The following is a 16,880-nucleotide window of genomic DNA, read 5'->3' as shown; positions in this document are numbered from 1 at the left end:
AGCATATGAGTTGGGTAGTCCGGCCGAGGCAGCTTCACTCACTTGGACTCAATTCTCAATTATGTTCTTGAGGAACTAAGTTTCCCAGAGTCTTAGAGATGCATGGTGCGTAGAGATTGAGCAGTTACGCCACGGTTTTATGACCGTGTCGGAGTATGCGGTCCGGTTCAGTGATTTGGCTAGGCATGCGCCAGCCTTGTTTTCTATTGTCAGAGAGCGAGTCCATCAATATATTGAGGGGCTCAACCTTGGTATCATATTTAGCATGGCGCGAGAGTTGGAGATGGACATCGCATACTAGCAGGTGGTGGCGATCGCTAGGATATTGGAGGGTATGTTGACTCGGGAGAGAGAGGGGAGGAGGCCAAGAGGTCTCATGATTCTGGCACATATAGTGGTACTCGTGCCCCAGTTGCAGCTCGTCATGGTAGAGGCTATGGGAGTCGCCCTTTTCATTCAGCACTTCCAGCTTCCAGCGATATTCCGGCCACTCCTAGGCCTCAGGCTCCCTATTATGCACCGCTACTGTCTAGTGCACCTCCTGCACGGGGTGCTTGGAGCGGTCAGTCCAGCCGATCAAGCCGAGCCAGCCACAGTAGCCACGCCCTCTGAGAGCTTATTTTGAGTATGGTGACACTCTTCATATGGTGATGGATTGCCCCAGACTTAGGAGGGGTGAACCTCCATATACTACTCAGGCTCCGCGTGCTCCACCAATTCCTCAGGACATGGTTACCGCACCAGTTGCCACTCAACCTGCACAGCCAGCTTGAGGTGGAGGTTAGGCAGCTAGAGCCCGCCCTAGAGGGGGAGACCGGGACAGATATTATGCTTTTCCTACTAGGAAGGAGGTAGTTACATCTGACTCTGTCATCATAGGTATTGCTTCGATCTGTCATAGAGATGCATCAGTCTTATTTGATCCAGGCTCCAGTTATTCATATGTGTCATCTTATTTTGCTCTGTATTTGGGTGTGTCCCGTTATTCTTTGGGTTCTCCTATCTATCTGTCTACACCTATGGGAGATTCTATTGTTATTGACCGTATGTATCAGTCGTGTTTAGTTGTTCTTGGTGTTTTTGAGACAGAGCCGGTCTATTGTTGCTCATTATGGTAGATTTTGATATTATCTTGGACATGGATTATTTTTCGCCCTATCATGCTATCCTTGATTGTCACACTAAGATGGTGATGTTGGCTATACCAAGTCTGCCGCGGCTAGAGTGGAGAGGTACTTTAGATTATTTTCTTAGCGGGGTTATTTCATTTCTAAAGGCTCAGCGGATGGTTGAGAAGGGCTGTGATGCTTATCTAGCATATGTGAGAGATGTCAATGTTGATACTCTAATCGTCGAGTCAGTTCCGGTAGTGAGGGATTATCCAGATGTATTCCCAACGGATCTTCCGAGCATGTCGCCCGACAGGGACATCGACTTTGGTCTAGGTTTGTTACCGGGCACTCAGCCCATCTCTATTCCTTCATATCATATGGCCCTACCAAAGTTGAAGGAGTTAAAGGAGCTATTTCAGGAGTTGCTTGATAAGGGCTTCATTTGGTCCAGTATGTCGCCTTGGGGTGCTCCAGTATTGTTTGTAAATAAGAAGGGTGGTTCTATGCGCATGTGTATTGATTATCGCCAGTTGAACAAGGTTACGGTGAAGAACAGGTATCTATTGCCACGTATTGATGACCCATTTGATTAGCTACAGGGTGCTAGAGTGTACTCCAAGATTGACTTACGTTCAGGCTATCATCAGTTGAAGATTCCGGAACCATATATCCCAAAGATTTCCTTCAGGACTCGGTATGGTCAATACGAGTTCCTTATGATATCATTTGGGCTGACCAACGCCCCACCAGCATTCATGAACTTGAGGAATAGTGTATTTCGGCCCTATCTTGACTCATTCATCATTGTGTGTATTGATGACATTATGGTGAACTCCCGAAGCCGGGAAGATCATGAGCAGCACCTGAGGACCGTGCTTCAGACCTTGAGAGAAAAGAAATTATATGCAAAATTTTCGAAGTGTGAATTCTCACTAGATTCAGTGGCATTTTTGGGTCATGTATTATCGAGTGAGGGGATCGAGGTAGATCTATAGAAGATTGAAGCAGTGCTGAGTTGACCCAGACTGTCTTCAGCTACAGAGATCCGGAGTTTTCTTGGTTTTGCAGGGTATTATCGTCGATTTGTAGAGGGTTTCTCATCTAGTGCACCTATGACCAGACTGGCCCAGAACGTGCTCCCTTCAGGTGGACCGAGGAGTGTGTGGAGAGCTTTCAAAAGCTCAATACTGCTTTGACTATAGCCTCAGTGTTGGTATTGCCTATAGGTTCGGGGTCTTACACTATGTATTGTGATGCATCGCGCATTGGTCTCGACGTGGTGTTGATGCACAACGGTAGGTGATTGCCTACGCGTCTAGACAACTGAAGGTACATGACAAGAACTATCCCTATGTAGATTCTCATTTACTCGGTGATGCCCCGGTTTTGGGAGTGATTTTGTATTGAGTTCTGATTTCTTATTCTTTTTTTTTAAAAGGTTTTCCTTAAATTTAACTACTTCCGTATCTTTAAAAGTATTAGAGTGTTGGGAATGTCAGAATAGTTGTCTTGCCTAGTTCTATAATAGGTGCCATCACGAAGGGATGGTTTTGGATCGTGACAAGTCGGCTCTTGAGATAAGGTGGTTATGGGTAGGTTGCTGGAATTGGTTGAATTGAAATGTTTATACTTAGCAAGTTTAAAATGGGAAGAATGTGAATTTCGTATATTCATGCTTGATTGCCATTATCGACCATAGTCAAAGGTAGAGTGTATAGTTAAAAAATTGAATTGCTCCTCTCTAGTTGAGATGTACGTTGTTGGGGTGTAGTTTATAGTTTCATTGCTCGAGGGAAAGCAGGAGTTTAAGTGTGGGGTATTGATATTCGCTTTAAAGTATGTATATTTATATACATATTGCCTCGCATTATACTCATGTTTCGTAGATTTTTGGATGTGGAATGTAATAATTTACTCTAATTCGTGATATATTTATGTGGAGGAGTCAACCGGAGGCATGCGGGACGAAAGTGCACGGTTTGAAGCAAAAAGGGAACAAAACAAAAAAAACGGGCCGCCCTGGGTAGCGCCCCATGCTACCCGTAGCACAGTTTACAGATGCAAAAATTTTCCAGCGCCGGGGCTAGTGTCCCGCGCTACCCTGGGCACTGGGTGACGAGAATTCTCCTATTTCACGCATGACAAAGTTATTTCGGTCCTACACACTCCCAACTCGTATAAAAAGAAGTCTAAACCTAATTTGGAAGGGATCTAACAAATTTTGGAGGAGAGCACGCCCCTTTTGGAGGGGAGAATGAAAACCATGCTTGAAGGAGGCTTCTAACTAGTTTTTCTTCTCTTCTTTCTTTAATCTCATAGTTTATTAGTTTTAGAGTTGTGGGTGCTACATGAACGTTGTAGTTTGAAGATTGAATTGTTCTTATTAGTTTATCATATTGGTTTATTTATTCAATCTTGTGCTTAATTATTTTATTGCTTGATCACTAATTGAATACTATCTATGAATCTAGGATTGAACTCGGGAAAGGGAATTCTAGATTGCATATAAGATTGAGTAGAGCGAGATCTTGAACCTGAGTATCGGGAACTGATTTGCTGTTACGATAGGGATACACCTAATCATCTTGCTTGGTTACTATACGGGAATTATTAATGCATTCTTGTTAATCCTAACTCCATAGGAATATATGTGCTAGGTTAGCTTGAATTGGCGAGTAGTACTTCGGGAGAGTAGTATTAGTAATATTAACCCTGTCAACCAATAAATTAGATAATTTAAGTGAAAAACTCAACGAAATCTAACACATAGCTCTGGAATATTCTCGCCCATTGAATTCGTATCTAAGCTTGCCGACGTATTTTCATTAATCTCTTAGTTTACTACTCTAAATTAGTTTAGTTAAATAATTACACCTTAGGAATCTCTTGAATAGTTTAATTGTCTTAGTTTAATTTGGTAAATAGTTAATCACAAGTCCTTGTGGGTACGATATCTGGACTTACAATCCTATATTACTTGTACGACCACGTATACTTGCGTGTGCGTTTGCGAGCAACAAGTACATTAAAAGTTTAAAAATTTTAAATAATTTTAAAAAAGTCACAAAAATAAAATATCTAGTATTTTCTTTATAAATATATAATAATACATTAGTGTTAAAGTTACTATAAGATAAAAATCAACTACAACGTCTTGTTTTTCAGACAATTAAAAGATCACAATATTTTAAAAGATATTATCAAACTACACAATTTACCTTTTTAAAAGTTACTTAATAGTTAATAAACTCCATCAATATTGGAACTTAAAATATTACTCCACATGAGTAAATATAAATTGCTCGCAAAATAGTAAAAGTTCGATAATTTTGATAGATAAAGAACTAAAAGTATGAATACATATAGTAAGCGAAGATGTAAATTTTGGTTATTTAAATGATATTCACTCTCTGGTGTTTTGAATTAGTAAATATGCCATGCTATGACTTATTATTTTGAGTTACTCTAAATTTTCATATTTCTATAAATGAATACAATTTTAATCATTCATTTGTTAAAGAATTTTGGGTCTCAACGGTGCTAACTAGGGAATTTAACACATGATTTGCGCTAAAACTTGTTATGCGAGCCCGAGCGGTGAGCATTAGGCGTATTTTGGATGCACAATTGGGCACTTGGGGGTAAGCCTCACAGAACTAAGCTTCACATGTGAGCCTCATGGCGTTTTGATAGGGTGAGCACCAAAGCGAGTTCCAAGAAAGCCTTTTAAAACACTGTTTCTAATTTATTTCTTTCTTTAAAGGCAGAATAGCCTAAATGACACCTATACTTATGTTACTTTGTCATCCCGGTCCATGTACTCAATGAAGTTTCATCCAGACACCTAAACTCAGTCAAAACATGTATTTTAAACCACTTCGGCATTACGTGTTGGTCACTCGCCTGACGTGGAGAAAATATCATGTCCACATCAGATAAATCAATGCCACATCTTATTTATTTAAAAATTAATTTTTAATAATATTTCAAATCCATCCCCATCTTCCTATGCTGTCGGCGACCCTTATCACGGGAAAACAACCCGGAAATTGGAGTCACCTCCACCATTTTGCTCTCTTTCCTCCTTTTTGAGCACAATCTTAAACCCCAATTCATATGCATAAAACTCTTCAATCTTGATAAAAAAAAAATTATCCTGCTTTATCTCTTTACTCTCACTATTCTAGGTAAAACCAGTGTAATCTTAGAATTTAATGAGACGCAAAAGGGGCAACAACCAACGAGCAGCATGCCATCACTAGAAAATAAAGAACTACATCGCTGGAAGTATTTCATTGCCAACCACCACAAAGCAAAATCAGATCATTGGAAAATAATCACTAGTGGACTCCACCACCTATTTCTCCACTCACCAGACTCCTTTGGAAAATCCATAACCACAATGGACATGAAAATTACTTGGCCATAGCTTTTTGATATCTTTAAATACTTTAACCCCATTAACAGGTCTGCTTATTTAGCTTCCCTCAAAGAAAATTCTTCTCCTTTTTGTACTATTAATTTTGTTCCTAACTATCCACAAAGGGGCGGGGGTGGGGAGGTGGGGGGGAGGGGGTTACGATAGGAAAGAGGGGGGGGGAGAAAAAGACAGGGAGAAACGGGGGGAACAGAAGGGTTGGGAAACAGTACTTAGGTTGGGAAATTAATTAATTTACTTTTTTTTTATGGTTATTCTTTATTATTTTTAATATTTGTAAATCAAAACAAATATATCCACTCTCCTTTTTAGAGCGTGTTATCACTCATTTTTGTGACTCAGCAAAATGAATGACACATAAGCTCGGTCAATGGTCAGAGGGGTTTGAAATACATGTTTTGACGGAGGTTAGGTGTCTGGATGAAACTTCATTGAATACAGGGACCGGGATGACAAAGTGACACAAGTATAGGTATCATTTAGGCTATTCTGCCTTCTTTAAATATTTCTTATGTAACCACACTTTAATATTGTCAAGCATTCATTGGCAAAAAACAATTACAATTACCATCGCTACAGTTTCAACTTACAGGATCATGTAATATAAAGTTTCACCATTTGAACAGAGAAAGGAACACAGAAAATCGTAACTGCCATTGGCAGCAGTGAATGGAATATTATCTCCGTTAACCACCGATAGTTAAACGATTAAAATTTCTCCTTGTGTCAAATTAAAGGTTAAATTGGAAATGTCGAAATATCACAGGGGCCAAAATCAGAATAAGACAATAACACAGGGATAAAAAATGCTATTTTCCCATTTCTAAAGAACTACGATAGCAACTGTCTAGGCATGAAGGTTCCGAACCTTGCGTCCACATCCATAGCTCTAGGCCCTTCTAAATACTTAGGCATTAAGATTATTTTTTTGGGGTATTTAATTCAAGAGTATCAGTATTTGCATTAGAGTTCGATTAAATTCAAATTCGTGCTAGAATATTTCACATTGGGGGTAAATTGCTCCCTTACAAAAGTGATTTTATAACTTAAACTGCTGATTAAGAATGAAGAAGTACGTACCACTTCACCGACGTGGACATGAAAATTGGAACCTTGCTTCCTAGATACAGCCCCTTATAAATGCTTACCCATGTTCACACGGCTAGTTATCAAGTTTCTCGTTGGCTACCCCATAACTTTTCTTTATTTCCTTATTCATAATCTTCTTCTTTTCCTGTGCACTTAGAAATCACTATTTTAACTTATTTTTGCAGGCTAGAAGGTAAGGTAGCATTTATAACTGGTGGAGCTAGTGGCATAGGAGCAGCCACAACTAGGCTATTTGTTCAACATGGTGCAAATGTTACAATTGCAGACATTCAGGACAACCTCGGAACTTCCTTAGTACAAGAGATTGGCACACAAAAGGCAATCTTTATCCATTGCAATGTCGCGATTGAATCGGATGTTCAAAATGCAGTAGATGCAACAATTGAAAAGTTTGGTAAGCTCGACATAATGTTCAGTAATGCTGGTATAGGAGGTAAGCCAATTTCCAGCATCTTAGAAGTCGATTACGACATAATTAAGACCGTGTTCGATGTAAACATTGTTGGCGCCTTCTTTTGCGCTAAACATGCTGCTAGAGTGATGATTCCGGCTAAAAAAGGTTCCATTATATTCACAGCAAGTGCTGCGACTGTGGTCTATGGTCTAGTCCCGCACGCATATTCTGCATCAAAAGGTGCAGTTTTGGGACTTTCCAAGAACATTGGAGTCGAATTAGGTAAGTATGGAATAAAAGTTAACTGTGTTTCTCCTCATTATGTTGGCACACCACTTGCGTTAAATTGGCTTGGAATAGCTGATAAACAAATAGCAGACAAATTGTTTGCAGAAGCAGGAAATTTGAAAGGAGCATTATTAGATGAAGAGGAGGTGGCAAAAGCAGTGCTCTATTTGGCAAGTGATGATTCCAAATATGTAAGTGGAATGAATTTAGTTCTTGACGGTGGTTTTAGCACCACAAATGTGGGTTTAGCCTACAACAAATTGTTCCCATCTACTACTCATCAGACCACCAATAATTAAAACAGTGAAACTATTTGCTTGGAGGAGGAGGAGGAACGGATCTTGTAAAAGCAATGCTTATTAAATCAAGTGGGATTATAAATAATTAGAGACAAGACAATCTTATATATATGTTGTATTCAAATGATATTGATCAGATCATTTGATTGATCAACCTATCCAATATGGAAATTATGAATTCGATAACAATAAAGCAAGGATTATTAAGGAGACGAATTGGTTGGGATTAAGAGGGTATTTGGCTAAGCTTATAAGCTGGTCAAACTGGCTTATAAGCACTTTTTAGCTTATCTACGCGTTTGGTAAAATTAAAAGTGCTTATAAGTTAAGTGCTTATAAGCCAAAAAAAATAAGCCAAAAGTCATAAGTTGGTCTCCCCCAACTTATCAAATTTCAGTTTATAAGCAGTTTAAGTTTGACCAAAATATTTACTATTTTATCCCTAAAATACTTATTTTTAAAACAAAACTCTTCGTATACCCAGTTCTTTAGCTGCATATTATTAATTTCAGCACTTTTATCCAAACACGTAACTGCTTATTTTTTAAATCAGCTTCAGCACTTAAAAGTGCTTTTCAGCACCTAATGCTTATCAGCTACTCTAAATCAGCTTAGCCAAACAGGCTCTAAGTCTTATTCTTTGCTCGTGCACTTACATTAGATTGGGTGTTAATTCTTAGGAGTGTTAGCTTGTTTAGATATTCCTATGCCAATATTACGTAGAGATGTGAATTGAACACACTTTCGTTTTTACTAGGTGTTACTGAGGTGTTTAATGAATAGAGTTGGCATCTCTACTTGCATCGATTTAATATCTCGGCCTCCTACTTCATGAAGATTCATTGAGACACTTAACTTATTTGAATATACTCTTTTAAACACCTTCCAACCCTGCATGTATCTTAATTTCTCATACGTGAATGACACATTAGATCCACATTAGTTGCAACGTCATACATAATTGATTTCAACAAATTCTTCATAACCCATTTTGAATCAAAACCCACAAAGAGGATTCAAAAATGATTCCGAAATTACAGGAAGATGGAGGACTTCAAATAGAATAACATATTGAGTTTTTTGTTGTTCTTTGGAATATAAAGATAAGTCAATCAAATCCCAAAGCTCACCCAAAATACAAAAAATTGAAGGATTAAAATCCAATTAGACAATCAATTTTCTTTTTAGAATATAAATATAAAACAAATTAGAATAAACAGCAAAAGAGACAGTTTGGTAGCTAAGAATTGAACTGAGTTGGACGAAACGAGGAAACCCCCCCCCCACCCCCACCCCCACCCCACAAAAAAAAATTATTCAATTAGGAATTTGGCATAGAGTAGTATTTGATATTATTGGTTGAAAAAATAGAATGGTGACGGAGAGATGAGGAGATGGTGGCAGCAAAAACAAATAACAAAGGTTGGGTGGGTGGCTGAGTTTGAAACAAAAATGGGATCCCTTTTTTCTCAGACCTTTTACCCCTTTTTCTTTTGCCTTTTCTTCTTATTTTTTTAAATTTATATTAATCATTACTAAAGTTAAATTCACCAATTCACGCTAGTCAAACACGTGTATATCATATATTTTGTCCAGTTCATATATATCACTGCCATATAAGTTCGGTCAACAGCTAGAAGGGTTTAAAATATTGGATTTGAGCAAGTTCAGGTGTGTGTACGAGTAAAATCGGGGGCAATGTCAATCCCAAATCTCCGATGAGAGAACAAAGGGGGAGCACGGATACGGGAGATTGTAATCAAGGTCAAAGGCACTTCGTATCGAGATCCTGGAAGAGTGAACGGTATATCCGATATCGGACATCGTAAAACGACGCACCCTAGGCCGAGTGTAAGTTCTCGACCTCGGGAGACACGGTGGACGGTTATGCATGAAGGATAGAGGACCGTAATACCTGCCCTCAATCGGATATCACGGCGCGAATCTCACTCGATGTCGATCATGGATCAACAATAACCGGGAAAAGAAAACTTTTACCTTTTTTAGACTTATACTAGAGTTGGAACTCTCCTACTATATAAAGAGCAAGTTTTTTCTTTTGTAACACACATTGTAACACGCAATTCAATGCAATAAAAGTTTATTTTTATCTTCCAGCTACAGTTAAGAACTTTGCTTACTTATTCTGTTCTTCATTCACGACTGGGCTCGAACCGAGAGTCCAATCGAGGACGAGGCCACTTTTCAATCTACGATCAAGCTTGGTCATAACACTGCAACTGGTTTGATCGTTTATTTCGCCTTTAATTCATTTATTTGTCATTCTTAATTATTCATGTTGAATTAAACCACTTATCCTTTAAACCGCATACAACTTTAATTGTTGCCTAATTTAGGGGTAAATAGTTTGGCACCCACCGTGGGGCTAAGGATTGATTTTACACGAATCTTCATAACACACCATGTTTTACGCTTGTTCTTTGAAATCCTAGTTTCAGGTTAGCCTAAAAATGTCAAACTCTCAGCCTGCTCACTTGAACGTTGACAGAGTCTGGCTATCACGGCAAAAATTATAATTTATTGCTCACCAACGATGTGCCTCCTGCCGATACCAATGGTGTCCCAGCTGCCGACCCAGTCGACGCTAACTTGCAGGTGGCCATCAACATCAATTTGCCAACTGATCCCGAAAACAGTGTTCACGGGGGACCCCGACCAACAGTTCGAGAAGCGCCCGAAGGCAAAGGTGATGGGGTAAGCCTACGGCTAATTTTCGAAATGATGCAGGCTCAAAAAGCGGCAATAGCACAGCTGCAGAATCAAAGCCACGCCCCCAACAGGGTCGAGCCCGAACAATCCGTGGAAAGCACTCAAAGAGACGAACAAATTATCGAGAGACCATGTGAATCCGAGCCCGGGGTGAATCTTGAGGTACTGAAAATGCTCGAGCGCTGACAAAAATGGTGGAGTCAGGTGAGAAAAATAGTAAGGCTAATGACAAGAAGGTGGAAACATACAATTCCAGGGTCGATCAAATCCTGGGAGCACCCCCGATATTGAAGGGATCGGACTCCAAAAAATTTATCCAGAAACCTTTTCCTCCGAGTGCAGCACCAAAGCCGATCTCAAAGAGGTTTCATATGCCCAACATCCCCAAATATAACGGGACCACGGATCTGAATGAGCATGTGACCTCCTATACATGCGCAATCAAGCGGAACGATTTGGAAGACGATGAGATCGAGTCAGTGTTACTGAAGAAGTTTTAGGGAGACTTTGTCCAAGGGAGCAATGATATGGTATCACAACTTGCCCCCAAATTCCATTGACTCCTTTGCGATGCTTGCAGACACTTTTGTAAAGGCCCATGCCTGGGCCATCAAGTCGAGAACAGAAAGTCAGATCATTTCAAGGTCAAACAAAGGGATAACGAGATGCTCATGGAGTTGGTGTCGAGATTCCAGATAGAACAGATGGACCTACCACTGGTTGCAGATGATTGGGCCGTTCAGGTATTCACTCAGGGGATCAAACCCCGAAGTTCCTTGGCCTCTCAACAGCTAAAACAAAATTTGGTAGAGTACCCGGCGGTAACCTGGGCCGAAGTCCACAGGTACCAATCGAAGATCAGGGTCGAGGACGACCAAATCGGGGACCTTTATGGAACTGTTTACCCCGTCAAGGCCGATGATAGATCTAAGAGAACCATTGATCAAGAGCCGAGATCGGTATCAACCATACAACACGGACCGAAGGGGGAATGGATCCGGGCATCACGTCGCAAGGAACAAGAAGAGAACTGACCGAGGGCCTAGTGGCCGAGGTCTGATGAGCAAGAATGGGTTGGACAGGCAGCTTAGGAGTAGGGAAGCACCAAGATTATCGGAGTACAACTACAACGTGGACGCTGCCAGCATCATGTTGGCCATAGGCGCATCAATGAGACCAAGTGGCCCCAACCATTGCACTCCGACCCTACCCAGAGAGATCATAATTTGATGTGTAAGTATCACGGCACTCATGGTCATAGGACAGAAGATTGCCGACAGTAAAGAGAAGAAGTTGCTCGGTTATTCAACAACGGGCACCTCCCAGAATTCTTGAGTGAGAGAGCCAAAAACTACTTCAGGAATAGGGACGCCAACAAGCAGGTCAAACAAGAGGAGCCTCAGCACATGATCAACATGATCATTGGGGTAGTTGAAGTCCCCTAAAGTGTCTATTAAGGAAAATGCACCCGGGATTATATTCCGGAGGGAGCCATTTCTTTCAGCGACGAAGATGCCGAGGGCATCGTACAACCTCACAATGATGCACTGGTAATATCCGTACTCATCAATAACTCTCGTGTTAAATGTGTGTTGATTGATCCAGGTAGATCGGCCAACATCATCAGATCAAAGGTCATAGAACAATTAGGGTTACAAGACCAAATCGTACCAGCAGTTTGGGTATTGAATGGATTTAACATGTCATGTGAAACCACGAAAGGGAAGATAACCTTGCCAGTAAACACCGTCGGGACAATCCAAGAGACGAAGTTCTACGTGATCTTAGGGGACGTGAGGTAAAACGCCCTATTCGAACGACCATGGGTCCACAACATGAGGGCGGTGCCCTCGACGTTGCACCATGTGTTGAAATTTCCTACACCGGGGGGAGTAAAACGGTCTACGGAAAACAGCCGGCTACAAGGGAGATGTTTTTTGTTGATGAGGTAATTCGATGCCCGCGGTTTTGACATCAAGAAACACGCAACCGACCAAAAAGGAAGAGATTAAATAGCAATCACAGATACTGGCCTCGTCCAAACCATAGAAACATGAAGAACAATGAGCAGACGAGGAGGACGATTACGACGTCCCGAGATCATTCATAGCTCCTGATGACACCGACGCCACCAAATCAACGGTTGAAGAGTTGGAGCAAGTCATATTAATTGAGAAACTACCCAATCGAAAGATATACCTGGGCACGGGGTTAACCCCCAAGCTTAGGAAAAAACTTATTGATTTTGTTAAAGCTAACGCTGATGGTTTCGCTTGGTCCCATCTTGACATGACAGGGATCCCACCGGAGGTAACCACTCACAAGCTGAGTTTGGACCCGAAGTTCCTTCCGGTTAAGCAGAAAAGGAGACTACAGTCCGAGATCAAACATGCATTCATTAAGGATGGGGTATCCAAACTTCTAAAAATAGGATCCATCCGGGAAGTTAAATACCCAGATTGGTTAGCTAACGTAGTGGTAGTACCTAAAAAAGAAATAAACTAAGGATGTATGTGGATTATAAAGACCTAAACAAAGCATGCCCTAAGGATTCCTTCCCTTTGCCTAACATCGATCGAATGATCGACGCCGCTGCTGGGCACGAGATACTCAGTTTTCTCGACGCCTACTTCGGGTACAACCAAATTCGGATGGACCAAGATGATCAAGAAAAGACTTCTTTCATAACCAAATTCGGCACCTACTGTTATAACGTAATGCCATTTGGATTAAAGAATGTCGGTGCCACCTACCAACGCCTAGTAAGCCAGATGTTTGAAGAACAAATAAGGAAATCAATGGAAATTTATATTGTTGACATGTTGGTCAAGTCCCTGCGAGCAGAGGACCATTTGATTCATTTGCAGGAAACCTTCTACATACTAAGGAAATACAACATAAAGCTAAACCCGGAGAAGTGCCCATTCGGGGTCGGTTCAGGTAAATTCCTAGGGTTCATGGTATCCAATCGGGGGATAGAGATCAACCTCGACAAAATAAAGGCTATAGAGGACATCACCATAGTGGACAACGACAAAGCGGTTCAAAGACTGACCGGACGTATAGCCGCATTGGGCCGGTTTATCTCGAGGTACTCGGACAAGAGCCATCGATTCTTCTCACTATTGAAGAAGAAGAATATTTTTCCTGGACACTAGAATGCCAGCAAGCTTTGGAAGAACTCAAACGGTACCTGTCGAGCCCCCTCTACTACATACTCTGAAGGTAGACGAACGATTGTACCTCTACTTGGAGGTTTCCGAGGTGGCAGTAAACGGTGTCTTAGTTCGGGAGGAAGAAGGTACGCAATTTCCTATTTTCTATGTCAGTAAAACTCTAGGTGATGCCAAATCAAGGTATCCTCACCTGGAAAAATTAGCACTCTTTGCTAAGCGCTTCCAGGAAGCTGAAGGCGTACTTTTAGTGCCACCCTAAATGTGTCGTAACCTCTTACTCGCTGAGAATTATCATGAAGCCCAAGATCTCGCTCCGGTTGGCCAAATGGGCCGTAGAGATTAGCGGATATGACATCGAGCACCAACCCCGAACTGCCACAAAGTCTCAGATTTTGGTGGACTTCGTGGATGAATTTATGTCGGCCTTAATACCTGAAGTAGAAAAGGAATTACTGCTCACTTCAAGGACTAATTCGGGAATCTAGACCCTATTCACAGACGGTTCCTCCAACGCTAAAGGGTCCGGACTCGATATTGTGTTGAAACCACCTGCGGGAAGCATAATTAGGCAGTCTATTAGAACTATAAAATTGACTAACAATGAAGCCATGTATGAGGTCATGATTGCAGATCTAGAATTGGCTAAGAGCCTTGGGGCCGAAGTGGTCGAATCCAAATGCGACTCCCTCCTCGTCGTAAATCAAGTCAACAGACCGTTGGAAATAAAAGAAGAACAGATGCGGAGGTACTTGGAAAAATTGCAAGTGACCTTGCACCAGTTCAAGGAATGGACTCTGCAGCATGTACCCCGAGATCAAAACAGTGAGGCCAATGCACTGGCCAACTTAACGTTGTCTGTTGACTCCGATGAATTCAGCTCGGGGCAATGGTACAAGTGATGAAATCGGTGGTAGAAGTAGGTCACGCCGAAGCAAACTCGACAAGTTTGACTTGGGATTGGAGAAACAAATACATAGGCTACCTTAAGATAGGAAAATTGCCTTCGGATCCCAAGGAATCAAGGGCCCTGCGCACCAAGGCTGCTAGATTTTTCTTAGTCGAAGGGGCATTATTTAGAAGATCCTTCTTCGATCCACTGGTCGGATGCTTAGGGCTGGGAGAGACCAAATGTGCCATGAGAGAAGTTCACGAGGGAACTTGCAGGAGCCATTCGGGGGCAGAATCCCTAGTTCAGAAGCTAATCAGAGCCGACTACTACTAGAATGAAATGTAGAAGGATGCGAAAGACTTTGTACGAAAATACGACGAGTGCCAAAGACACGCCCCGATGATCCATCAACCGGAAGAGATGCTCCACTCGGTCCTGTCTCCATGGCCGTTTACGAAGTGGGGAACAGACATCGTCGGTCCTCTGTCATGGGCACCCGGTAAGTTTCAATTCATACTATTCATGACCGATTATTATTCCAAATGGGTCGAGGCTCAGGCATTCGAGAAGGTCCGAGAGAAAGAAGTCATCGACTTCATCTGGGATCACATAATATGTCAATTTGGGATACAGCTGAGATCGTTTGCGACAACAAAAAATAATTCGTCGGTGGCAAGGTAAGTAAGTTTTTCGAGGAGCATACGATCAAGAAGATATTATCAACACCTTACCACCCTAGTGGGAACGGGCAAGCGAAATCGACGAACAAAACTTTACTTCAAAACCTAAAAAAGAGGTTGACCGGTTCTAAAGGAAAGTGGAAGGAAATCTTTCCCGAAGTACTGTGGGCATACTGTACGACTTCGAAGTCCAGTACCGGGGTGACCCCATTCTCTCTAGTCTACAGAGCGGAAGCCTTAATACCAATCGAGGTAAGGAAATCGAGCCTCAAGTTCCAGTATGCTACCGAAGAGTCAAACAGCAAGGACATGACCACGAATATGGAATTGTTGGATGAAACGCGGGAAGTAAACTTGGTCCGATTGGCCGCCCAGAAGCAACGAGCAGGGAGGTACTACAACCAAAGAGCCAACCTCCGACACTTTCAAGTCGGGGACTTGGTATTGAGAAAAGTAACACTACACACCAGGAACCCAAATAAATGGAAACTAAGCCCGAATTGGGAAGGATTGTATCGAGTCGTCGGAATAACAAGCAAAGGCTCTTGTAAACTCAAAGTGGGGAACGGTGTACAACTACTAAATAATTGGAACGTGGAACACTTAAAGCGGTACTAATGCTAAGGTACGAACTTAATTCGCTCTTAATTTAGTTATATTACAGACTAACGTATGCAGGTACTCGGCCAAGGACGAACATGGCTATTAGGTCTAAAAGCACGTGTTGTACTCTTTTCCCTTGAATCGATTTTGCCCCGAAGTGGGGTTTTCGGCAAGGTTTTAGTGATGCAATAGTAAAAAGTGGTACTTTAGTTTTGGAGACCGGAATTGATGATCATTTGCACCGAATCAACGGTATCTGAGCCCTCACAAGTTCTGCCTCAGATACCGGGGGCCATCATCCTTGGGTTAGGATTCTTCAAAGAAAGAGAATTCTATATGTCAGAAGCCAAGGAAGGGTGATTAAGATTCATTTGTAAGGGTCAAACGGTCATGCGAACCGTGCCCACATAGTCCACTCTAGCCATGGCACAAGGCTTTTGCACCTCCGATCATGTATCTTGCATATTAAACAATGAAAGGAATCTCCACTTCCCTTACAAATTATTGCGAATATCACTTCTTCGATCCCGGATCCCACATCACCTAAAAGACTGAATGCCACTATACAGGACTAAAAAGTAAAACATGAACAATTGACTTAAAAACATAAAATGGCTCCTTGAGCAGCTCCTGAATGCAGTGATCCTGGGATGTATGTCATGCTCAAACTCCGATAAGCAAATCCACATCTGTGTGAGAAAACTTAAACCAACACTATGTGAGACAATAACATTCCTTACCAGATACATGCAAGACATGGTTCAGGCTATTTTTGCAAAATGGCTTATTTGGCGAAAAGATGGCTAGAAGTGCAAAATTTGGCTAAGACCCCGCAAAGCCAAGAACCTAACATTTACTAAGAAGACCGGACCCTATGTGGGTTGCCTACGTATCACGCCCCAAAAGACGAGAATCAGGTATGCGTAGTTCGGGCAAAATGGATACGGGCGAGAATTAGAATTAAAAAAACGACGAATTTATAGAAAACACATTTTTTATCTTTTTTTTTTCTTCGCAAAATGATGAAACATGCAAAATCTTTTTGGATTTTCTTTTTTTTTTTTTTTTGATTTTCGAAAAATGATGAAAAGGTGCAAAATCTTTTTGAATTTTTCAAGCTCATTTTTTCCCTTAACAGAAATGTGACAGAAAACATAATTC

The 16,880-nt window shown here is 41.4% G+C and overlaps 1 protein-coding gene across 1 annotated transcript; it reads left to right on the top strand.

Moving 5' to 3' along the window:
• On the top strand, nucleotides 1,187-7,709 carry LOC109230369 (secoisolariciresinol dehydrogenase-like). The gene is made up of 4 exons (XM_019395874.1): nucleotides 1,187-1,445; nucleotides 1,643-1,668; nucleotides 1,712-1,806; nucleotides 6,825-7,709. Exons 1-4 carry the CDS (start codon nucleotides 1,187-1,189, stop codon nucleotides 7,639-7,641), a joined length of 1,197 nt encoding a protein of 398 aa, XP_019251419.1. The 3' UTR covers nucleotides 7,642-7,709.

This window comes from Nicotiana attenuata, chromosome 7, assembly GCF_001879085.1.
Source record: "Nicotiana attenuata strain UT chromosome 7, NIATTr2, whole genome shotgun sequence".
Classification (NCBI taxonomy): domain Eukaryota; kingdom Viridiplantae; phylum Streptophyta; class Magnoliopsida; order Solanales; family Solanaceae; genus Nicotiana; species Nicotiana attenuata.
This window is presented reverse-complemented; position numbering and strand designations above follow the sequence as displayed.

What these genes read in the sequence shown, in the direction of transcription:
- LOC109230369 (XM_019395874.1), top strand. Translation starts at nt 1,187, where the DNA reads ATGGTGATGTTGGCTATACCAAGTCTGCCGCGGCTAGAGTGGAGAGGT. An exon ending in AAGGTTACGGTGAAGAACAG is followed by an intron (nt 1,669 to 1,711) that starts GTATCTATTGCC and finishes GATTAGCTACAG; the next exon opens with GGTGCTAGAGTGTACTCCAA. An exon ending in AAGATTTCCTTCAGGACTCG is followed by an intron (nt 1,807 to 6,824) that starts GTATGGTCAATA and finishes TTATTTTTGCAG; the next exon opens with GCTAGAAGGTAAGGTAGCAT.